The 26,535-nt window shown below is 35.8% G+C and overlaps 1 protein-coding gene across 11 annotated transcripts in view; it reads left to right on the top strand.

The window, feature by feature from the left end:
- The window catches only part of Cacnb2 (calcium voltage-gated channel auxiliary subunit beta 2), a 372,470-nt gene that overhangs the window by 157,234 nt on the left and 188,701 nt on the right, over nucleotides 1-26,535 (top strand). Inside the window, exon 1 of one of the 11 annotated variants that reach the window (XM_046423021.2) lies at nucleotides 22,944-24,634. The exons of the other annotated variants lie outside the window; for them this stretch is intronic. Within the exon in view, the coding sequence (XP_046278977.1) occupies nucleotides 24,584-24,634 (51 nt within the window). The 5' untranslated portion in view covers nucleotides 22,944-24,583. Of the gene's footprint in view, nucleotides 1-22,943; nucleotides 24,635-26,535 lie in introns of those variants that run through there. 11 annotated transcript variants of the gene reach the window in all.

The raw sequence follows: 26,535 nt of genomic DNA, 5'->3' as shown, positions 1-26,535 counted from the left end.
AATGTAATATGTAAACTTAAGAGGTTTTTAACTGGAAATCCCAAGTCTAAATCAATTACTGAGTTACATATTTAAAATGGAACTTAAAAGCCTGATGTCTTTGTATTTGGGGAAAATTCTTTTTAAAATGGTAGGAGTACAAATAGGTTCCTTTCCCTAAAAATATTAATTGCAAACTAAATGTGGAGGTGCATTGCCTGTTTTTCTAGAGGCTGAGGCAGGAGGATCACAAGTTCAAGGATGGCCTGGGCAAATTTGTGAAACCATGTCTCAAAAGGAAAAAGGGCTGGAGATGTAGCTAAGTAGTAGAGTTTGCATAGCATGTATGAAGGCTTGCATTAAGTTCCCAGTACAGAAAATTTTAGTCCCTGACGCATTTGTTTTTTAACTCTAGATTTTTCTTAGTTTACCCACAAACAAAGAATACTTCATATCATCTTATCTTATGATTACATATGAATAGCCATACTGGCCCAGATGCTGCCTAAGTCCTTATCAATGACTATGATAGAGATGCTTAGCTCTCTTCAGGCCACTTTATCAATCACATTCATCATTTGTATGTGTTTGGGTGCAGGGTGTACCTGGGATGAGGTCATTCAAATCCTCTTCCTTTTTTCTTTATGTACTGGATTGGAGTTTGCCTTCTTTCATTTCTTGAGATTAGAGGGTGCCTTTTCCGCCTAACTCAGAACACTTTCGATAAATCCTGTCCCCTTTTCCTGTGTTTACTATTGCCTGGTACTACAGAACCTTTGGAAGGGGTATTCATGTGATATGCCAACTGAGTTTTAGTGAGCTTCCATGATACTAACTTTTTGTCACAACATGCAGGAACATGCTGACAGTTACTGAATGAGAGACAAAGCAAGTGACGACTGACCTCTAGAGGATACTAGGCAATAATCAATTTTTGTACCAATAGTACCACAGACATCATATGGTTGTAATGAAATTTGAATCAGGACAATGCAAGCAAAATGCATAACACGGTGCCTGGCATGCTCTAAGAACCTGGTGACTAGTATCATTTGGTGTGGTTGCATTAGGCAAAGAATTGTCAATACAAATGATACATAGTACGACAAGAAAGAAACTTGTATGTCCTTAGATGATTGGTGATTATATATATATATATATATATATATATATATATATATAATCTATCTAGGTCCTCCCCTTTGTTTTAAGCAATATGTTGTTATTGTAACATTACAATAATAGCTTACCTTTATAGCAGACTCTCAAGCTCAGCACTCTTGACAGTTGGGGATGGATAGTTCTTTGTTGCAGGGGATCTGTCCTGTACATTGCAGGATGTTTAGCAGCTTCCCTGGTTTCTATCCATTAGATGCTGGTAGCATCTGTCCCCAGTTGTGACAGCCCAAAATAGGTCTAGACATCTATCTCCTAGGAAAGGCAAAATCACCTTTATAGTAATACAATTATATATATTTAAATGTTTTCCTCTTTGTCTTTCTGAATTTAGCTTCTATCTTTGGCGCTATCTATCTTTTGCTCTAAAGTAGCATGGAGCATGTCAACACTTTTTCTCCCAAGCTCAGGGTCTAAAGATGAGAAATTGAAGTTGAATTCAAAGTTTTATTTCAAGTAATCTATTGGAAGAAAGAAAAAAGTTCCACCCAACTCGGAAGATATTCCTCCTTGTGAGCCTGACTTTTGTATCTTAGGTTTCTTGCTGGTTAAGAGAACTGCAGATGTATTCCATGGAGGAAAGTGGTATGTTCCCACACTAATGCAAAACATTGTATTCTCCTACTTAATCATTTTCAAAGAACTGTTTCTACTTGTGGTTACTACACAAATAATGGCCTCCAGGTCCTCTATTTATGATAAAGTTAATTCTTCTTCATTGAAATATTATAGGCTTTTGATGAAAGGAATCAATTTCCTTGAGGCTTCTGGTCAACCAGTAAATATTTTAACTTGACATGTGGAACACCAAATAATTTTAAAGTAACCTCACAATATTATTGGCTTTGTTTTTCTTTTTCAGTGCTGGGGATTGAACCTAGGGCTTTGTTCATACTTTATTAGAACTCTACCCCTGAATTGTATCACTAGATCTCTTATTAGTTCTTTATTATGAATAGCTATTGATTATTGAGTAAATGAATGAGTAAACATAAATATAAATGAAAATTCAATATTTATAATTATACTACAATCCCCATTTTGTAGTTAATAGTTTTCTAGAAAAGAGAATTTTTACAAAACTATGCTAAAATTTGGGATTTGGGGGAAAGCCCCGTTTAATTTATCAACCTGTCAAAAATAATCCTAAGGAATATTTATATTAATTAATTTGAATATTAGTTCATTTTGGATAAGGAGAATAAGTAAATATTAGGATTCTTTTTTTTTCTTTCTCCCTGTTTAAAGCCTGAAAACTGAATTGCAGATGGGTGGAAATATCTTTAAACAGTTGAAATTCCACAGTGGGGAGGAAAAAGAATAAACTACTCCAAAATAATAAATATAACCAAATCCATCTAATAGCATTGCCCTGTTACTTTTCAAGTTCTTTCTACTCCCCTTTGACTCTGCACATGAACTCTATAGTACCTGCTATAACAAACAGCAAAAAATACCATAAAACCTTTTCAAATTATGATAAAAATAAAAATTTTGTGTTTTGAGTAGTTTTATCATAAAAAGCTTTTCAAGCTCCAATGAAAAATTTTTAATATAATAGCAATAACAGTCCAAAAGAATAATTCTGAAAACTTCTTAAAATTTGTACCAAAAAATTAAAAATCACAAACACTAAAAATTTACTCAGAAGCTCCTGGTAAAGACAGACAGAATTCTAACTTGTTATTTTAAGGTTCTCACAGTTGGAAATTTTCTGTATTAATTCTAACCTTACAAGTGAAATTGTGCATGAAGTAGTTTATAGTTCATAGATAAACTCAGTGTTGTGCTGATAAATCTCCACAAAATTTGTAAAGTTCTGATTATAGCACATGCCAATTTCCATGGTGTAAATTCTCCCATTATGGCTAATTTCAAGCTGCAAAGTGACTGTGTCACAGGAATGATGAGATGGTCACAAGAATACCATTATGTAATACTTCTAGTATACAGATTTCAAGGGTGTAGACAATAGCATAATGTAGGAAAAATAAAAATTTTGTCTTTTGAGTATTTTTATCCTAATTTATTTAGCTGGCAATTTATAGTTTGACATTCTGGAGTAGGTCATCTTTGTTGCAAAAGGGCTATCCTGTGCATTGTAGAATGTTTACCAGAATCCCTACTGCTCTCTAAAAAGTTATGATTGTATTTGACAACAGGCTTTCAAAATTGCTAAGATTTTAGCCATGGGTGGGCCAACTCCAGGAGCATACCACTGATATTTTCTAATTTTCATGCAAACTTTCTGAAAGGTTAATAGCTACTTGAAACATTAATTTCCCAAGTGGATTTTTTTGGGGGGAGGGGTGGTACTGGAGATTGAATCCAGTGGTGCTTTGTAACTGTATTAGATCTCTAGTTCTATTTATTGTTTACTTTGTGACAGGGTCTTTCTAAGTTGTCCAGGTCAATCTCTAGCTTGTGATCCTCCTATATTAGCTTCCAAATAGCTGGGATTACAAGCATGTGCCGCCATGCCCAGCCTATTCCCTAAGTATTTTAAAGTAATTCCTAACTCTATCAGCATACATTTATTCACTTCTGTTAATCAGGCATCTAAAGCAGGAGCTGTAGGCTGGGGGTGTATAGCTCATTGGTAGAGCACTTGCTTAGCATGTGTGAGGCACTCGGTTTGATCCTCAGCACAACATAAAAATAAATAAATAAATTAAGGTTAAAAAAAAGTTCAAAGAAATAATCTATACCTTAAAAAAAAAATGAACTAGGAGATGGCCTATACTGAGTTCTAAGCAAATGTTGGGTGATTAACTATCTTAGTCATGTGAAACAAGCCAGGTAAACCAAAGGGAAGTCCTTGTTGATATTATCTCAAATGGTCTCTGTATTGAAAATCATTATTGATGAATAGAATAGATCTTAACCTGCATAAAAAGCACCATAGAACCAAAGGCTTCCTCCAAATTGCCTGTGCTTTTCCTTACTAGGATCACACAAAGTCTATGGACACTCTGAGCCATGTCTGACCCTACCAATGTTCTTCGTCCTTAGGTGGTATTCTTATTATTTCCAAAAAGAAGGGCTACATTTCTTAGGATAGTGGAGAAGAAAAATGGGTGAGCTCCTTTTGTAAAGCTAATGTTGCTTTTTTACTTTTGTCATTTCCTCAACCTAGTGAGAATAAAAGAAAATACAGCCTTACTTCCCATATGCTCATAAACCCTTAGCAATTTGGTTTTGGTTCCCTGTACCCACTACAACCCACTTTATAACAACAGTCTTCAACGACCTTTCTTAATTAAGGTCTCCTTGCTTAATCTAATGACTTCTTTTTGGTCTTCATCCTAAAAAATTTTTTTCCTAGCTTTCAATGCTAAGGAACAGGAACTCTTTCTTAAAATTTTCCTCTTGTTATTTGCATTCTTGAAAGTTTCCTACTGTTTTTCATTCATTCTTACATTTATTCAATAAATATTTATTGAGTTCTCTTGTGCCACATATTGCTCTGGATATTAGGAAAACAGCTTCAAATAAGGAAGATGGTGGGCAGCGTGTGTGGGGACAGATATTTGTTCTTTTCAAGAATCGATTTTAACTGATAAAGACAGTAAAGAAAAAAACCAAATGAACCTACAAAATAAGAAGAGTGGGTTTTTCTCAACAAAGCAAAGACCTTTCTAAGAAGGTGACCTTTGGGCTGAAACCTGAATGACAAGGAAAAGCCTGGTGGGACACAGGAATAGAAATGCCAGTGAAACTGGAATAGGTGTTCAGTGGTGGAGACTGAAGCATGTGACCTGACTGGAGCCAGGTTCATCGTCCTCCTATAATTCTGCTCTTTGGTATCCTCCAAGGGCACTTCCCACAAAGTGTGCTTCCCTTAGTCAGCCCCTGATCCATCTCTTATTCTATTCTCTAAGAACCTGATGTCCCAGAATTAATTTATTTTCTTTTTTTGGGGGGGGGAAAGGGGTTTTCGGTGATTGAACTCAGGGGCACTCAACTACTGAGTCACATCCCTAACCCTATTCTGTATTTTATTTAGACAGGGTCTCATTGAATTGCTTAATGCCTCACTTTTGCTGAGGCTGACTTTGAACCCTTGATCCTCCTGCCTTAGACTTCAGAGCTGCTGGGGTTACAGGTGCACACCACCATGCCCAGCCCAGAATTAATTTCTTCCTCTGAGTTTCATATCAAACTCTGTTGACCCTTTTATACCCAGTTCTTATACATTCTTCTATGTTTCAACCAGATTAGGAATTTATTGAGCACAGGGATCTTTACCATCTTCAGTCAAGGCCAAAGCTCGATTGCTGTTTGCTTAATTTGCTTTGATTTAGTTTTGGGGTCTTTGACATAGTACAAAATAAATATCTTTTGTTTGTTTAACTGGGTGAATGACTATATATTTAAGGAGGTTGTCCTGGAAAATGAAAAAAAAAAAAAAAACCTAGAACTTAAAATGTGGCTTATAATTAACTCCTTGTACAAAATAGGACGTGATTATGACAGGCAGCAAAATGTAATGTTGAGAGTATCAAGTATAGATCTAGATTGCTGGGGCAGGATCCCAGCCCTGGTGCTACTAAGCATAATGGTTGGGCAAGTTAGTTAACTTTACGTGTCTTTGTTTTCTCATTGGTAGAATGGAGATAGTTATATGTATCCCATAGGGTTATTTTTTTTTATATTTAATTGATTTTATTTTTTAAATACATGACAGGGTAATGCATTACAATTCTTATTACACATACAGAACACATTTTTTCATATCTCTGTATATAAAGTATGTTCACACCAATTCATGTCTTCATACATGTACTTTGAATACTGACGTCTATCACATTCCACCATCATTGCTAACCCCAGCCCACTCTCTTCCCCTCCCACCCATCTGCCCTATATTTTTTAGGTCACATGAATTAATGCATGGAAATCACTAAAAGAAAATACAGTGAAAACTCCATAACTCTTGACCATTCTTCACTTTTTGATGGGCTGTGAAGCTATGTATTATACGTATTTGGCAGTTGTTTATAAATGGAGTATGACTGATTTTCACTATCTGTCAACCTCTTGTTTGATATTTAGCCAAATTTAGAATGCTCTCAAAAGTCATTTAATTTTACCAAAAAAGTGAGGTTTTGCCAACAAAAATCCATTCTTTCTTAATGTACTCAATTTATTTACTCAAAATTACTGTTGATAGCCCTGAAGGAGTACAGAAAGTTCACGTTTTTCCTTGTAAGGAGACTAATTAGTAAATCCTTCACACTCTGCGGACTGAAATATTTCCAAAGGGCAAGCCAAGAGGAAATGATACTGTAAGAAATGGGCAAGCAAGAATAGTCTTTCACAGGCAAAACTGATGAATTCTGGTACATTGACACAGACCAGATAAGTGAGAAGTTGATACTGAGCCTCAATGCACCCAAAACAGCGCTTCAGCCCACCCCTAACCAATTGCATGGACTAATAAGATCAGCTTGGAGTGTAAGTACATTGGTGTAGTGAGGCTGTGGAAGATGGTATTAGCAGAAATTTCAGCTCTTACACATTCAAGGATGCCACGGTACCTTGAGAACTTAATTATCTTCTTCTAGCTTCTAGGAGTATGGCAAATGGGTGACTCAGAAGACAGATTTGTTAGGTGCTTTTGTTACTTCAGTTGTCCAGATCTATGACAGTCATAGGAACCACAACATCCTCTGGGGCTCTGGCTCCCGAGGCACCTTCAACTGTGTCCCCTCCTGAACTATTTGAAACTGTGGATTGCCAATATTGAGAAATCTCATGTGGTAAAGTCCCTTGAACAGAAATCTTGAAAATTAGAAAATTAACTGTCATTTCCAAAACATCATATCTAATGACAAAAATAGTTAAAAGATGCTGAAAACAGAGAAAACATGTCAGTCAACCTTCATGGATACAGTCTTCGGCATTATAATACGCAGTGAGCAGATACTGCGTTGGTTTTTATTAAGGTTCTTCACCATTCACCAACTCAATGAGTGTTCTCTTTGTTGTATTTATAAATTGTGTGTATATTATATATATATATATATATTTACTCTGTTGTTATATATGTATGTGTGCATATATATATATAATAACAAACAGTTTCAGCCTATGAAAACATTCTACATTTTCATAATTTTACAAAGTTACCCTGAATGAAATCAAATAAGCCAATTAGAAACAGTAACTTGAGGACTGTGAAATACATTCATCCCTCTATACCCACAGGTTCTGCATCTGCAAGGTCATTCAAACACAGATTAAAAATATTTGGGGGAAATATTCTGTACTGAATATATACAATCTATGTTCCTTGTGATTTTTTTCCCTAAACAACATAGTATGGTGTCTATTTACTTAGAATTTACATTGTATTCGGTTTTTAAAGTAACCTAGATGTGATTTAAGCATACAAGAAAATGTGCATAGGTTATATGGAAATACTATGCCATTTTTAAGTGAATTAAGCAAAGCATATTTATTTTCATAGCATTTCAAATAAGTTGGTTATAGTTAATTATCGCCCCTTTTTATTTTTTGCATTTTTATTAATTTTTTAAAATTTATATATGACAAAAGAATGTATTACAATTCATATTACACATATAGAGCACAAATTTTTCATATCTCTGGTTGTTTTTAAGGCACTTGAGCTTTCATGGATTTTGGTATCCATAGGGGGGTCCTGGAACCAATCACCCATGAATATAGCTGTCACTGTCTTTATTTACTCTAAAGAAAATAGGCATTTGATATTATTAATCTGATATTAAAATAAATGTGAAAGAAATAATGACTATATTTGTGAGATTAAAGTAGTTGATACATTATCAAAAAGTAATATTAAAGGAATAAACAGTGTGTGAGGGAGGTACTGGGGATTAAACCCAGGGGCATTCTATTACTGAGCTACATCCCTAGACAGTTTAATTTTTCAGTTTGAGAAAGGGTCTCACTAACTTGCTAAGACTGGCTTCAAACTTGCCATCCTCCTGTCTCAGCCTCCTGAGTTGTTAGGGTTTTGCTGTGCACCACTATGACCAACAAGGAATAAATTCTTTTTTTAATATTTATTTTTTAATTGTAGTTGGACACAATACGATTATTTTATTTATTTTTAAAGGGTGCTGAGGATCCAACCCAGGGCCTCCCACATGCTAGGTGAGTGCTCTACCACTGAGCCACAACCCCAGCCGCAGAAATAAATTCTTTAAATGTCTTATTTTTGCATTAGAGACCACAGCTGTCTGTCATTTAGATTAATAGACATATTTAAATTGATGAATGATATTTATATATTTATATGGCACAAAATAATAATTTGATACTTGTACGTAATTTGTACTGGTCAGAAAAGTATAATTAAGATTTCCCTCTTATATATTTTTCGCTTCTACATGACAGAAGATTTCTACCTTTTCTCTTCTAATTGTTTTGAAATATAAGATAAATTGTAGATTATGTTACCCTACTATGCTTTAGAGCACTACAACTGATTTCATTCCTGACATCTAACTGTATTTTGGTATCAAGTCTCTCTCTATCCATATCCTCACCGATCTTCCTAGCCCTTAGTGACCACCTTCTATGAACTCAACTTTTTTAGCTTCCAAAAATGAGTGAGAACATATAGTATTTGTCTTTCCATGGCTGGTTTATTTCACTTATCATAATGACTTTCACTTCCATCCATAATGCTACATATGAAAGAATTTCATTCTTTTTTCATTTTGTTTCATTCTGTATATAAATCATATTTTCTTTACCTGTTTATCCATAAATGGATGCCTCAGCTGATTCCATATTTTGACTTTACTAAGAATAGTGCTGCAATAAACACATCTGTTTAAAAAATATTTTTAGTTGTTGATAGACCTTTATTTATTTATACATGGTGCGGATAATCAAACCCAGTGCCTCACACTTGCCAGGCAAGTGCACTACCCCTGAGCCACAGCCCCAGCCCTAAAAACATCTCTTTGATGTAATTATTTTTTTTCCTTTGGTTATATACCCAGTTATGGGATTACTGAATTATATGGTACTTCTATTTTCAGTTTTTTGAAGAACCTCCCTACTGTTATCATAATATCTATAGTCAATTATATTCCCACGAACAGTATATAAGAAATACCCTTTCTCCACATCCCTACCAGTATTAATTAATTTTGTATTTTTTATAACAATCATTCTAACGGAGGTAAAATATCTCCTTGTGGTTTTGATTTGCATTTTTAGTTAGTGATGTAAAACTTTTTTTTACATATTTCTTGGTCATTTCTGTGACTTTTGAGAAGTATCTATTCAGTAAAGTATCTCTACAATGAAAATTATAAAAACTGATGAAAGAAATTGACCAGGACATACACACAAGAGGAAAGGAATGTGAGAATTAATATTGTTAAACTGCCCACACTACCCAAAGCAATCTACAGATGTAATGTATTCCCTATTAAAATACTAATGACACTATTTGCAAAAATAGGAAAAGTAATCATAAAATTCATGAAATCACAGAAGACCCAGAATATTCAAAGAAATTCTGAGCAAAAAGAAAACTGAAAGCTTCATAATACCTGACTTCAAAACACAACACAAAGCTATAGTTACCAAATCAGCATGGTAGGTACACTGGCATAAAAACCAACACACAGACTGATGAAACAGAATAGAGAAACCAGAAATTGGTTCATATTGTCACAACCAACTGATTTTAGGTAAAGGTGTCAAGAACATGCATTCAAGAAAGGACAAACTCTTTAATAAAGTAAGCCAGGAAAATGGATACACATATGTACATATATGTATACCACGTGTAAAAATTTACTTAAAATGGATCTAATCCCTAACTGTAAGAACTGAAATTATTAAATTATTAGAATAAAACAAAGAGGAAATATATTGGCATAGGAAGGTATTTTTGATAACCCAAAGCATTGGCATCAAAAGCAAAAATTGGCAAATGGAATTATATCAGTTGAAGGAAAAGCAAAGGAATCAATTTTGTTGATTGAAATAACCTGCAGAATGGGAGAAAATATTTAACATAATATTTAACACTACCCATCTAATATAGGATTAGTGTCTAAAATATAATGGTAAACAATAGCAAAAAAAACCCAAATAATGCAATTAATGCTTCTTATATGCACAGTAATCATAAATCTATTAAAGTTTAAAATTTTACTTTCTGCTTAAAACATACAATTTTATTTTTTTAAGGTTCTTATTTTTTTTCACCAGGGATTGAACCCAGGGGTGCTTAACCATTGAGCCACATCTCCAGTCCTTTTGTTAGTTTTTATTTTGAGATATAGTCTCGCTAAATTGCTCAGGGTCTTGCTAAGTTGCTGAGGTTGGCTTTGGACTTGTAATCCTCCTGCCTCAGTCTCCCAAGCCGATGGAATTGCAGGCGTGCACCACTATGCCTGGCTATATTTTTTAAGTTTTGAAAATGAAATGGACATAGAAAATTGTAACAAAAAGCACTAATCATGATCTTGACTTTTACAGTGATAATCATCTGGATTTTCTTTATCATTTACTACTTCTATACATATCTGTAAGCAATATAGATTAACTTTGCATATTTTTGATACTTTTCATGTAAATGAAATCACATTCTATGTACATAATCTTTGGAGGCTTGCTTTTTCACTGAATATTACACAGTTCTAAAATCAGTCTATGATCGTTGTATAAAACACCTTTGTAGAACCTATATCACAATTTATCTACTCATAAATGTTTTATGTTTGGAGCACTAATAGAATCATAGCACAATAACTAATGTTGAAAATTATGAACCTGAGTCATCAAAAAAGTTTGACTTGGATTTCATATATTCTAAATAAGAATGTATGGAATTAGCTAAATGCGAAATTTTTGCTCAGTTGAGAGAAAGAGTTTTAATAGTGGACAATTCATTTATTTGGGATGTTTTAATGAAAAGATATAATCACATTCTCAAAGCAGACAGAAAGCTATATAATTCCTGTTTTTCTATTCAAAAAATAAATAGCAAGTTTGATTAAAGTACTTTAAGGTATTATAATTTGATTGCAGTTGCTTGAGCACATCAAAATGAGAAAACATAAATCCATTCCGCTGAATCTTTGTTATTTGTAGAAAACAGCACTTTATATGGCATTAATAGCACCTGATGTTCAACAGATAAACCATTCTGAAAAAAAATGGTAGGGAAAAATATAAAGTCTATCTGATCATATGAATGGGAGCAATAGCAAACAGGGCAAGTAAGATTTGAATAACACTGAAGCTTGCAAACAATAAGTCATTCAGGCATTCATACATCAAATATAGATTAGGCTCCATCTGTGTGTTAGAGCCCAGGGATGAAAGAGTGCTATAGAGGACAAATACTTGAAAACACAGAGTGGCTGGTGCTATTATAGTGCATAACAAAAGGAAGATCTCTTCCTCAGAAGATCAGGGAAGGCTTCTGGAAGAAAGGGAAGCTTCAAATGGATCTTAAAAAGAAGTATATGAATACACCACAACCAGTTTCCACAATCATATACAACCACAAGACTGGGATCCCAGTTAGACTAAGATATATATCATGTTTGTATAAATATGTCAAAATAGACTCTACTGTCATGTATGTCTAAAAAAAAGTGTTGAAGTTTGCCAAGAAGATAGAAGGGGAGGCCCATTCCAGAATTCAGAATGCTTATTGAATGAGTGGATGATAGTGGATGTTCAAGGTGAAATAAGTTATCCGGTGTTGAAATCAGTGTTGTAGAATACAGAGCTACAGAAATAATAGTTTTGAATGGTGAATGTTTATTGAGGACATACATGTGCTAGATAGTGTGATGAGTGCATTCGGTATGTTATCTCATTTATTCCTCATGTTAACTCCATGAACTGTATACTGGTAACACCTCTCTGGCAAGCTTGATGGGCATGTTTGCCTTGCTTAGAAGGGCCCTTCACTTGGATCAGGGCTCTGTTATTATCATGTTAAATCCTTAATTCTGATCAAGAGGTACCATATTTTCATTGTTCCTGTCCCCACAAATCATGCAGACTATCCAAAGTCTCTTCATTCCTTGGTGGTGGAAACCAGAATGTTTACAGCGAAGTAACTTTACCTAGATCATACAGCTACTCAGTAGCAGTCAGGGCTCAGTCTTGGTGTTTCCTGTCACCTAGACTGACTCTGTGTCTCCAGTTTTCAAGATAGTTGAATAACTAAAGATAGTACCTACAACAAGTAATCAGGATACTGAAACAGGAAAAAAAAAAGTAGTAGAAAAAAGGAAAAAAATGCATTGATTAATTTGAGAATACATGGAGCATGGAGATTGTGTGACCTTGAGTCAAATGGGAAAATCCACAATAAATTATTAGTGAATGTAAAGCTTTTACCCAAAAGTGAATGGTGCTGTGAGCTCAAAATCGTGTCTCAAGGTGCATATGTTCAATCTTTATTCATCAAAGTACAACTCAGTGTTGACCTAACTCTTGGTAATTTATGCAAGAAAAGTAAAGAGCAGAAAATTCATGTGTTTTAGTCCAGGAAGCAGATGGAGGTAAACATGCAGTCCCTCCCTCATCAGACTCCATCAGAACTGCTATGGCCTCTGACTGCGTTACATTAAATATTGCAGATAAATCAGATCCATTGGGTGCTTAACATGCACAACTCCTTTGGAGGCAGTGTTGCCTTAAGATAGCCTTGCTTTCCTAGAAATATGGCAGTTCACTCCTTTAACAGTGGGAAACTCCAAATTTTTACTTAGGCTTCGTGTTAATTCAGAAAGGAAAAGGTAATGTGTTTATTCATTTTTGAAGTACTGGGAATTGAACCCAGGACCTCATGCATGGCATGCAAGTGCTGTAAACTGGGCTACATTCCAGCCCCTTTTACATTATTTTGAGACTGGGTATCATCTCACTATGTTGCCCAGGCTGGTCTTGAACTTGGAACCCTTTAACCTTAGCCTCCCTTGTAGGTGGAATTATAGGTATACGACCCTGCACCTGTCAAAAGTAATAATTTTTAAAAGAACTTTGAAGGCACCCTTCCTTGAAGACTAGGAATCAAAAGTTCTGTTGTATTAAAGAATAAATTCCTAGAACATTCCTGATTTGTTCATTCTGTTAGAGACAATGCCTTGAAATATGTTCCGATGTTATTCCAAAGCACCTGTGGATTTCAGAGGCCAAGTAAAGTGACCACAAAAAAAAAAAAAAACACCTTTTACATGTTTTTTGTAAGTATATACATTGCATTTTCATAATAAAATATAATTATCTTGTGATTCATTTCTTTTGCCTCCAATAATATCAAAACCTACCCAAATGCTGTTTTGTGGAAATATGCACATCTGGAAGTACTGAATTGCTTCAGAAATACTGTTAAAGACTACACTAATGTGCTGTATTCTGCTAAGGGCAGAAGTATCAGACAGTATCTAGCCATTCTCTTGAAGATAGGCAGGATTTATATGTAAGAGCCTGGGGGTTTAGGGCTGAGTGGAGCCCCCCAGGGCTGGTTCAAGACCAGAGCATGAGACGCTTGTGTCTTAGAACTGAGTGAAGGCAGTATAGGAGTTGAGATCAGAAGTGCCAAATACTTGAAACTGATGGAAATTTAAGACTGATATGACAATAAGATATGTTTTTAGGGTTACTGGTGACAATGCAGCCACTTTTGGAGGCAGGGTATGTCAGGACAACCGTCAGGCAGCACCCACCAAATGCTAGGTTTCATGGTATGAATTCCAGAGCTACAAAAATTCAAGACTCATAGTCTGAACAGTGATGAAATTTGCAGAGAAAAGATGAAAATTTACACATCCCTGAAGCAATAGCTTTCTATCTTGGCTGTGCATTAGAATCATCTGGGGAGCTTTTAAAAATCCACATGCCCAAGTTGCCTCCCAGACCAATTAAGTCAGAACCTCACAGAGTGGGACTCAGGCACTGGTGTAACTAAAATTCCCCAAGGAGTCCACTTTTGCAGCAAGGCTCAACATTGATGGTTTAAAGCAAGTGAGAGTATTTCCACACCTGCTTTGGGCCCAGTTTATCCACGCAGATATCATCTCCATCATATTCGTTGTTAGAATAACTCACAGATTCACCACAATAATTCTCAAGTATACTCATACTTAAGTTACACTGGTATGGTTTGTTTATGCAAGCATTAAAGGGATTCAGTACACACTATCAATCACTGGCACCTCTGTAACAGCTCATTCGGTCACTCTAAAGGAACAGTGTAGAATAACAAGATATTTAAAGAGAGACCTTCTATTGAAGTAGCCATAGATTTGTTTTTTGTTGTTGTTGTTGTTGTTTTTTTTTGGGGGGGGGATGCGGGGGTAAGGAGATAACCAAGGATTGAATCCAAGGGTGGTTAACCATTTAGCTATATCCCCAGACTGCTCTATTTTTTTTTTTGTTTTGTTTTGTTTTGTTTTAAGACAAGGTCTTACTAAGTTGCTTAGGACCTCACTAAATTGCTGAAGCTGGCCTTGAACTTGTGATCTTCCTGCCTCAACCTCCGGAATGCTGGGATTACAGGCATGTGCCACTACTCCTGGCAATTTTGATTCAGTGAAGGCAACCATTGTATTGTCAGGATTAAGTAAGTTTCAGGGGTCCAGACCTATTTGTGTGAACAAACACAAAGTCAGAGATTGGTGGTATAAGATTTTGGCATTTAGAGAAGAAGGAGACAGAAAACCTCTACATCTTCCATACTTTGGGGGTATCTCCAGTTTTCCATTTGATGCTCAGTTAGAAAGTTGACTTCACAGACCTCCTGAAATGGTCTCAGGGTTCTCCCTTTGAGGACTGCTGATGAGGGAATGAATATCATTAGTAAAATTAGGACTGCAAATCAGAGAGATAGATATTTTTTTCAGTTTTCATTTGTATACAAACATATGCTTTGTTATTCAATTGTGAGGATTTAAAAAAAATTCTTAATTGTCTTTCTAATCCAAAATTCACTTGGCTGCAATATATAATACATTCAGATTAAATGTGTGCATTCTGGACAACATAGGAATAAATATTATTAATGTAGGTGATCAACTGTGTTACAAAAAAAAGAATGATAAAGCCTACAGGAATAGTCTCCCAAGTTGAAGCACTAAGCAGTCACGAATCATATTACTACATGAATAGGTTCCTACTTGTGCTGTATCCTGAAGTTCCACAAACAATAAAAGAAATAGGCTCAAGTTTTTATTCTCAAGAAACCAGTGATGAATCCTATGTTTTTGTAATGCGGTTGTGAATATATATTTTTTCCAGAATTGGTACTCATAAATTATTTCATGAAAAAGGAGAGGTGACAATATGAGCTTGAACAGGTGTCATTTGTAATCAAAATCAGAGTAAACAATTATTTTTGTGCTTTATGCTAAGTTTACACCTGCAAAGCAGGAGTGGTTTCACTACTACATTGGAGAAGTCAGTGAAATGAAATCACACAGTAAGAACTACCACATCTTAATCCATAATCTTCTAGCCATCCTGTATGTTCCTTTTTAAATGGTACCTTTATCCCACATTATTTTTCAACATCTATTTTTCTATTTATTTCCTTTTATTATATTGAACTCACAAATTTGTGTTTTTTTTAATTTAGAAACTTTTTAAAGACCTCATAAAGAACACATTTATTATTTTCATTGTTTAATATTGGCAAACTTTGCATAGATCACTGATATATTAGTAACATACATGCAGTCAAGTACAAATGCAGGCACTTAACAGATATACTCTTTACAGAAATCACTACATGAATAGATTTTAGTTTAAATAGAAATTAGATGGAAATTCAGCTAACCAAGAAAGTAACATTTATTCATATTCTTTCTTTCATTTTCTTTTTCTTAAATTAAGAAGCCCTGGAGATTGTAATTGATAGCTCTTAACAGCTAATGGACTAAGATTATGATATAAAGCCTTTTCCTCCATTTTCCCTCCAACTGTTTAATAGAATAATGTTCCTAGAACCATTGGCTAAATCACTAGCCTGTCTTCGAGTGACTAGTTGAGCATTCATTCTTTGCAAGTAAGTTTCAGGGGTCCTTTGCAGTAGAGGGTTCTTTGCAGTAGAAGACTGAGACTCCTACGTATCAAGTAACTGAACCAGTTAATGGCAACAGAGCTGGGACTACCTCACATTTCCAAATCTAAATCTAATGTACTTTTCACTTTACCAAATATACTTTAAGGCTTGACTGGATTCTGAGCCAAACTATTGTTACTTTAAGAGCAGCAATCCCATTTGTAGTGGTAACATTAAATCAGAAACTAGCAAGGTGAACAGACGGTAGGTCCACACACATTGTCATTGGGGAAAGCAAATATTTGCACAAGTACACACACATTATATAAACATTCTTGAAAAGCATATTTAATATATATGGAAACATATAATCTCTATTTTTGATGTACATATTTTATAAGACACCTTTGTCTATTTCCACATGGATATAAGGAAAACCAGAGAGTATTTCATCCAGAATTTCATCTAGTATCTCATCCAGTATTTCAGATGAGTATTTCATGAAGAGTATTTCACCTTTGGTGTGAGTAGTTAGGGTCTCTTTGAGAACATGAGCTCTGAAGTAAGACTTCGATGATGTAAGCAGAGGCAGACTGTGAGCATCCACAGGGAGAGGTGCCAGGCAGGGGAGGAGTACAGAGGCCCCAACATGAGTGCTCTTAGCATGGACTGAGAACAGAAAGGTCAGGTATGACTGCAGTATGGGGGTGACCAGACACCCCAGGGAGGTGACATCAGCGATGTGGGTAGAAGCCAGTATTCAACAGCCCTGGAAGCATTGGCTATTTCAGGTGCAGTGAGAAATGGATAGAGGATTCTGAGCACAGAGTGATACAAGTGACCTAGGCATGCTTCCTAACAGACCACTGTGGTGCCCTGCGGCCACTGGACAGCAGCCAGAAGACGAGTTAGGGTCGTCTCAAGGGGGGTGATGAGGGTTGGATATGGGAAGCCCTTGGAGCTAGAATGGACAAGACTTAATAAGTTTGGGGTCTGGACACCTGAGAGGATGGTGATGCAGTTTACTGTAGTTGGAAAGATCCGGGTGCAGGGTGGGTGGGGGAGGCTTGGTTGTTGTTTGAGAAGGCAGTTTAAAAAAACCTGTTGGAAATTTAGAGAGAAGCATCTTGTCAACATTGAATTCAAGAGTCTTGAACATTTAGCAAAATTCAACCTTGTGAAAAGGGAGCATATGGAATCCAGGATGACAAAATGATTATTTCTTAGAGGCCAGAATTTTAGAATTTCAAGAGGAAACCCCTTAAGATCACAGGATAGAGAAGAGCTGGGAGAATAGGATTCAGGAATGTGACAAAAGAGAGTCTCCTAAAAACACAGTGAAAGAAATCCACCTTTCATGTGCCTTCGCTAGCACAAGGCTCATATTGAATAATTCAGTGTCAATTGTATTGAGAAATATCAAAACATTATACATAATATACAAAATAAATATTCACTTAGCTGTTATAGAAATATATCACCAGTAGTTCTTCAATAGATAACTCTAGAACGATGTTTAATTAATTTAGTGGTATAGAAAGAAGGTTTTACTATGTTAAGTTGTAGGTTACAAGTACCAAAAAATTACCAGCCATGTCCTTCAGGATCAAATTGACAATGGACCAGATTTGTGGGGGGATAGAAAGGTCAAATGAGGTCCCCAAACACCTCCCATATCCTAGAATTGTTTGATTTGGCAGCTTTGTTAAATAAAAATCACTGTACCTCTTTATTCATGAAAGTATTCATTTTTGAGGGTGCCCCATCTAAAAATGGGGGTGGGAGATGGGAAGCAGAGATCTTACAGTTGGTTGTGATAAACCTGATGTCTCAAAAGGACGTGGTTTAGCCAATGTAAGCTCTTCAATGATAAAGAGCAGAGTACATAAAAATAAACGGGGGCAGAGCTATTCTATCAAGGAGAAAGAGAAAAAGAAATCCCATCTTTCATGTGCCTTCCCTAGCACAAAGTTCATATTGAATAATTCAGTGGCAATTGTATTGAGAAATATCAAAACATTATACATAATATACAAAATAAATATTCACTTATTACCAGCCATGTCCTTCAGGGTCAAATTGACAATGGACCAGATTCATCAGGGGGAGAGAAAGGTCAAATGAGCTCCCCAAACACCTCCTGTATCCTAGAATTGTTTGATTTGGCAGCTTTGATATTAAATAAAAATCACTGCACCTCTTCATTCATGAAAGTATTCATGTTCCAATCATGTTCTCCCATTCTAATTTTTAATGCAATAAAAAGGGAGCTTTTTCCATTCATTTATTTTTCATTTATTGAGTGTCCGGTTTGAGTGAAAATGCTCAATTCTTCTGCCTTTGGAGGAATCAGAGGCAGGGATGATTATGAGCTACTTAGGGGAATAAAATCTGAGGAAGTTCCATGGGTTAGCACTGGGGTAATACGGCTTTGAGACAAAATAGCTTTGCTCTTTCCCAGTATCTTCTCAGTCAGAACAAATTTTTCTATTGGATGTTTTGTTAAATGAAGTAAAGAAAATTACTATTATTTTGTGATGTGAAATGAAAACTCAGTTGTGTGTAAGAAAGAATATTTTTGTTTTGTTTTTTACTTCGGCACATGAAATTGTTTCCTATTTTTGTTTCTTGAAAAAAAAATGATGTGTTTGGCTGTTATTTACCAAAAACACATGTGGGCCTTAATGTGTACACACGCTAGTTTGGTTTTGCTTTCTTGATTCACTGTCTGGCTAATACATACCATCATGGTCCATATTTGTATGCATAGCATGGCCTGTTGTAATCAAAGACAACACTATGATGCATGAGAGCTCTAAGTTGGGGTGTGATCAAGGGAATTTTTTCACAATCCTTTTCAGTTGGATAAATAGTCTAGACTGGCCATTTGAGATATGTGACCTCCAAAATTCTGCTTTTTTTTTTTTTTTGGGTCTCCTGGCAACATAACATATTTATCCTTTGGCCACTACCTCCCCAAGTAGAAAGGTCTGCTGCTGTTTTAGAGTTTAAAACAACAAAGGAGAAAACTGTCTCAGATGGAAGAGTCAGAATTACTGAAGCTCTCCTCCCAGCCTTCTGTGTGCGCAGACAGTAACAATACTGCATACCAATCTAACAATAAGGAGAATCCTTCTCTTTTCAGATGAGCCAGCGAGCATCCTCAGTTATAAAAACAGCTCTCCCCAGGCGTTGTTCTCTGGTTATAATGTTTTCATTGTGATTAAGCCCTTTTCACAGTTCAGCAAAGACAACTTGGAGGTGGGGATGGGAGGGCAAAGGAAAGGAATTGGAAACACACTAAGGCAAAAAGTTAGGGCTGTGAAGACTCCTGTGGACTGCAGAAACCTCAGGTCCTTCCATCTGAAATCCCACACCAGCTACCCCCCTGGACTCTGTGGGCTTCTGCTGTAATCACAGCATAAGCAGGCACTTGGCGGAGCTCTCTGGGGCTGCCTCAGAGATATTCCAAAACCACAGTGGTCTATTTTTCCTGTTCTTCCCCTTTGCCTCTCTTAACCCCCTCTCCCATTTTCAGGCAACCTGAAGTCGTTCTGGAAACGATGTGAATTTCATGCCCTGTCCTCTTGGGTTATAATTTAAAGCTTCGCATTGACAGTGTTGCTGTAAAGGGCATCTTCCTTTGCCGTGGGTTTTCTCGGTCTCTGCACTATGGACATACTGAGCTGGATGGTTCTTTGTCATGGGGCTGTCCTGCATACTGTAGTGTGTTGAGCAGCATCGCTGGTCTCCGCCCAAGAGATGCCAGTAAACCCCCACCTCTTGCAGTTGTGGCAATAGACAGTGGTTGTAGAAATTGCTCAATGTCCCCTACAGGGTAAAATCACTACCAGTTGAGAATCACTGAGTTATAGAAAGGAAACGAACATTTATTTGGAAACTCTGATATGCCAGATGTGTACTAGATGTTTCATGTAATCCTGACAATTATCCTTTGAAGTCTGATCCCCTTTTTACAGATTAGGAACCTGAGGGATGACAAGGATAAGTGTTTCCTTGGTGTTTTTTTTTTTTTTTGCTGCTGTTCTCATCTTATTTTCCAATGCTCAAAAATGAAAATGAATTACAACCAGAAAATTTATTTTATACTTATATTAAAACAGCACACTTTTTTTCTATTTCTTCTATAATATAGCTATGTATTTTTGATATTCACTCCCTAAATGATGATCATCTAACTTGAAAATTTGCTGGAAGTATGATAAATTCAGATCCAATAGCATTTTTGTTTATTTACCGAAATTAATATTTATTTCTGTTTTCTATGCTCTTACTACTGGGAAGTGACCAAATTTTCTTGAATTTCTTATTTCTTCTGGTTTCTGGGATGACAGACTCTTTCTCATCTAAAATCCGTCACTTCCTGTCCTCATACATATCAATCCTTCCTTTCCTCAATAGTCTATTTTTAGTGGTATGTGTGTTCCTACCTTAATTCCTTTAGCTTTTTCTCTTCGTTCTCTTCCCAAGGACCTTAGCAAAATATCTCTGAAACCCATTTGAGAGGAATAAAAATTCCCAGTGAACATGTAAGAGGAATAATGTACTTGTAACAATCACACACACACACACACACACACACACACACGAAAAGACTACCCTTGTTTAGTATTAGAGAGTTTGTAAGACTTTGGGAAGGTACTGAATTACTCCTGTTTCATTCAGAAATTCATCCTCATCCTTTTTAAAAATCTCAGTTGTGTTTTGCTTACCTGAAATCACTATTAGTTATTAGCCTTTTTCCATTGTAACAATATTTTAATGGCTTTATAAATGAAAGTGGGGTGGATTTGAAAAATGAGTAATCATACCTAGCTCAGTGTTTAAAGAAAGAAATTATGGTTCAATAATTTAAAAGTGGTGTGCAAGTATAGTTTTTCCAAAATTTCTGAACATTTCAAACAAATATAGAAAGGATATGTGCTGAGATTTTTTTTTTTTAATTCATGGAGAGAATCAGCAGAATGATGAAGCCTGTTTAAAAAATTATGGAAGTGACATAATATTTAGAAACATTAAAAGAAAGAATGCTGGGCTTGACTCTTAAATTAGATATAGTACTGGTTAATACCCACAGAGCAATAAAACAGTAAGGGGGCGGGGAATCTTTCACATAAGACCAACTACATTTGCATTTCTACTGGGCAAATACCTTCCTCCTTCCCTCCCTTGCTGGGGATCTTCTTTATGATTTCTACAAGTTACTTTCTGCCCTCATAGTGAGAGAAAATTTCCTAATTCAGAGTAAATAGTGAGTTAAATAAAGGTTTGTAATTTTCATGGAAAATTAGGTAATCCTTGATTGCCTGTTAGACACTGAAAAAAATTGAGGTTAAAGAAGTAATATAAACCATTTTAAACACTTGAAAATTACTAAATTTTTCAAAAAAAAAAAAAAAAAGTCTTAAACTACTTCCAAGCAACCCACAACCACAGTTACAATAATGCATATATTTCCTTACAGGTTTTTCCTCAACATTTTTAGCAATGCTATCCTTATTGTTAAAGCAAATTGTTGGCCAACATTTTTCTTTATTTGTTACATAATAAGTGTCCCATAAATATTTTAATTGCATTGTAATGATCTGGCAACTTTTTGTGCCATAATTCTTAACATTTTTCCTGATTTTCTACATTTAAAATAATAACAAAGAAGCATATAAAATAACACAATAACAAATAGAAGAAACAAAATATCACTAATACAATTGCCATGCCCCCATTAACCCTTCAATTACACTCCTCTTGAGACACAAACATGATTCTGGTTTTGGCACATCATTTTCATATTAATCTTTATATGTTTTATTACCTAAAGTATATAGTATTTTTGCATGTTTTCAAACTTTACAGAAATCCTATCATAGGTGGTTCTTTTTTTTTTCTATGTTACATGGGATCAAACTCAAAGCCTTATACTTGCTAGGTACAGGCTCTGCTATACCCCTAGTGAGATGAAACTTAACCCTTATATCATTCACAAAAAAATCAACTATAAATGGATTAAAGACCTAAGTATAATATCAAAAACCATACAATTGGAAGAAAGGATGAGGAGAAAGCTTCTTGATGCTGGCCTTGGCAGTGATTTTTTTTTTTGGATGGCATACCAAATAAACAAGTGAGACTAGAATACACTCAAAAGTTTCCCAGCAAAAGAACCAGTCATCAAAATGTAGAGGTAAGCCAGGCATGGTGGCACACGCCTGTAATCCCAGCCTCCCGGGAGGTTGAGGCAGGAGGATCCTGAGTTCAAAGTCAGCCTCAGCAAGGGTGAGGTGCTAAGCAATTCAGTGAGACCCTGTCTCTAAACAAAATACAAAATAGGGTTGGGGATGTGGCTTAGTGGTGGAGTGCCCCTGGGTTCAATCCCTGGTACCAAAAAAAAAAAGAAAAGAAAAAAAGTGGCCAATGGAAAAAATATTTGCAAATAATATATCTGATCAAGGGTTAATGTATAAAATACATAAGAAGCTCACAGCTCAATAGAAAAGAGACAACACAATTTAAAAACAGAGAACTTTGAATATATTCCTCATCAAAGACATAAAATTAGCTCACGGGAACACAAGAAAGGCAGCTCAAAGGATGGCTGCTGTCAAAAATACAAGAGATAACCAGTTTGCCGGGATGGGGGGGGGGTGATGAGGAGAAAGGGGAGCCCTTGTACACATAGGTTCCTAAGGCATCTTAAAGTTCTTCAGCTTAGGGGTTGGGGTTGTGACTCAGCAGTAGAGCACTCACCTAGCACGTGTGAGGCCCTGTGTTCTGTCAAGTCTCTAATGTCACTGTACAATTGTTGCTCTACCAATTGTATATGAATGTCTGACTGTTCTTCATTAGGGCTTTGCACACCTTTTCTGTGAAGGGCAACAGAAGTATTGAAGGCTTTGTGAGCTACATCGCCCCTGTCACCACTAGTCAACTCTGTTAATGTAGGACAAACACAGCCATAGAACATATATGTATAGAAAAGGGTAGTTTGTTGTCATAAAACTTTATTTAGGAATATTGATTTTTTTTGTACCAAGGATTGAACTCAGGGTGCTTAACCACTGAGCCACATTTCTTACCATTTATTTACATTTTATTTAGTAACAGGGTCTCACTGAGTTGCTTAGGGCCTTGTCTAATGGCTGAGGCTGGCTTTGAACTTGCAATCCTCCTGCCTCAACCTTGGGAGTTGCTGGAATTACAGGTGTGTGCCACTGCCTCCACAAGGAACACTGACTTGAATTTCATATATTTTTCATGGGTCACAAAGCAGCATTCTGCTTTTGATATTTTCCCCCAATATTTAAAAATGTTAAACACATTCTTAGCTTGTAGGTCATGCAAAACGGGTGACTAGCTAGCTAGATTTGGCCCAGGAACCATCCCCTTGCCAGCCCCTGCTTGACATCTTCACCAAGATGGGGTATTTTCAGATTTCTTGAATCTTTCCATTCTGAGGGGCATGAAATGGCAAATCATGACTTTGGTTTCTATTTCCTGATTACTAAGGAAGCGAAGCGTTTAAGCCTATTTACTGGTTAGTAGGATCTTCTCTTCTGTGATTTATCTATTTGTGTCTATTTTTCTTGTTTTAGGTTGCAGGTCTTTTATTTAGTGACTTTAAAAAAAATGTAATTCTGGATAGTAGCCATTTGTCATATGCATTGCAAATATGTTCTCAAGAATATTGTGGTTGTTATTTCACTTCTGAGTATCTTTTGATGAAGTTTTTAATTTAAACATAAACTTATCCTGATACTTCTTTGACTATAAAATATCTTCTCCAAAAGCATTGAGAACTTTAAAGGCAGTGAAAGAGAAAGATATCATTTTCTCATAGGCCAAAAAGAAAATATTTCTTCACTGGGTGGGTATAGAAGAGTGCTTTTGCTTTAATTCCACACTTTTTCAGGACAGTAGTTGAATGCACAACTGGATAAGCTCTTAGCAATCTATTTTTCTATACTGCAGAAACTATCTAAGCACTTTGTGACCAGTGCTGCCTGCAGGCATGCATCTGATATTAATGAAGTGTTACTTTGCTTTGACAAGTTTGCGAGCCTCTTTCTTCCAAGCCAGCTGACGTCATTCAAAGTAGAAAGAGACCCTCCCACTTGCATTTGCTAATTGACTTTGATGGGCTTCTTTGCTGTGCCTTACTGGTTTTGGAACAGGGAGAGCTGTTGTCATCTGAAGAACTTTAGAAAGTCATACCGACTAAGATTACACACCCCAAAACAGCAAGGAAAAAGAAAGTGATTGCTATGCTGTTTCAGCAGAGCCAGACTTGGCCGTGGTTAGCTGGTCCGGAGTTCTTGCTCCCGTGAAGGGTATTCCCGCTGGAGTGCTGTGCCCCCTTGGAACTGGGCTGGCATGCTTGACAGACGCTTTATGTCTCCTCAGACTAAATTCATTATTCCTGGGGTAAGCAGACTGGGAGGGAGGCAAGGCAGATGTGTGGTGTGGTTTCAAGAAAAGGAGAATGCCCTTAACTGTTAATGAGCTCAAGCTAAAATCATGTTAGTTGCTTTACTTTTTCAAGATTTTTTTGGCTTCCTAGAAATGTCACTCAGAGTTATTACTTAACAGCTAAGGTGGTTAAAGCAAGTAAAACTGTGACTCTGGTTTTAAATGGTATCTTACTAAAATCCATTTAGTAACTTGTGGGGAGAGGAAGGGTCTGGAAAACTTGGTGGAAAATGGAAATGCTTTTCCCAGCTGCAGTCAGGCACTTGTTGACTGAGAGCTGGGTCTGTCTGATAGCCACTAATCTTTTGGTTTGTTTCTGAGACCTTCCTATAAATCAGGATGATTTGACTTCCTATGTTGCTGCAAACTAAGATTTTATTGTTGTTGGTCACTTTAAAAGTTTTGAATTTAATTGTGTACAAACCAGAGATTCTAATGTTTTGAAACACTTAACACCAACTTTTACAGACACCAGGCCTGAATCTTTGGGTTTTTGAATTTGATTCAGAGCTTTTACAGAAAAGATCTTATCCTTATATCAATGTATCATTTTGATAACTTTATGATCTAATCTTATGATAATTGTTATGTTACTAAGCGTCAGTTGTAAAATTAGGAATAATAAGTTTCAAGAGAATTTAAAACAGATTATATCATTATTGACAATGGTGTCATTAGCTTTATTGTAGGGAGGCCTTCAAAAATATGCCAGAACCTAAAATTAAATTAGAGCCTATAAATATAAAAAATCACAAGGTTGCAAATATTTGTGGTAATAACATGCAGAAATATTTTAAAGTCAATTAAATTAAGCATGTTTGAAAATTTCTTCCAAGTTACCTCTTTTGTTTCTAATTGTTCCAACTTATGCTCTACTTAAAGAAAAATACTTACTAAAAAATATCTGTGTGGTAACCATTTCTTCTGTTTTGTTAAAATATGCTCTGACACACTTGGCTTAATTTTAAGTGATTTCCATGATCGTTCATGGTATTTCATGTAAAACTGTCTAAAGATACAGAAGGCCATTCCTTGTGTTGGTCCACATTAGATTGTGTTCATCACGATTGTGTTCCTACAGGCTCTGGTATGGCTGGCAATTCATGCACTCGGCATATAAAGATTTCTGGGCATTAGCTACTTTACACAAATTCCTGAAACTTTTCAAATGCCCCTTACATTAATTTAGAAAATTTTCCATCCCTGTTCCATTGTCCCTGTGGGTTTTCTTTTTCAGATTTTTATTGTTATACATGACAGTAGAATCCATTTTTACAGAATTATAAAAGCATAGAATATATCTTGTTTTAAGAAACATCTGGAATAATCATTTCCTGTAGACTTCCCTATTTTCTAAAAATCTTATCAGACCTGAAATAACTGCTGGGTTTTTTGTTGTTTGTTTGTTTTGTTTTATTTTTCCTGCAGAGAAATTTTGGTGTGAATTGGGAAAGTATATAACCTGCAGCTCAAATTGCCAAATATTCAAATTGCCAAACTCATTCCACCAGTAATTTTGAATAGTTTTAGTAATGAAAATGGTCACAGTAATGACACATTTACTTAGTAGAAATGTCAGTCTCTATGAATCTAAAATAGTCACATGAATAATGTATCCTACAGTTAATTTCAGGGAGTTGTATGCTCTTAAACTATTTCTTTCTAGAAAATTTCTTTCTTTGATTCCTATATCCTGGCTGCTTCTCATTTTAACTAACACCTGTGTTACAATAGAACTATGAACACATGGATTTTTGTTTGATTCAAGTTCAAAATAATTTTTTCATGATTTTCTTCAGTATCCATTTAACACTTCCAATTGACTCTTCCTCAAAGTTCTGCAATAATGACCGAAA

The sequence above is a fragment of the Marmota monax genome, unplaced genomic scaffold (genome assembly GCF_021218885.2).
Source record: "Marmota monax isolate L192 unplaced genomic scaffold, Marmota_monax_Labrador192_F-V1.1 WCK01_AAM20220418_F8-fsc00098, whole genome shotgun sequence".
Classification (NCBI taxonomy): domain Eukaryota; kingdom Metazoa; phylum Chordata; class Mammalia; order Rodentia; family Sciuridae; genus Marmota; species Marmota monax.
The sequence above is the reverse complement of the archived record's forward strand: the minus strand, read 5'-3'. Positions and strand labels throughout refer to the sequence as shown.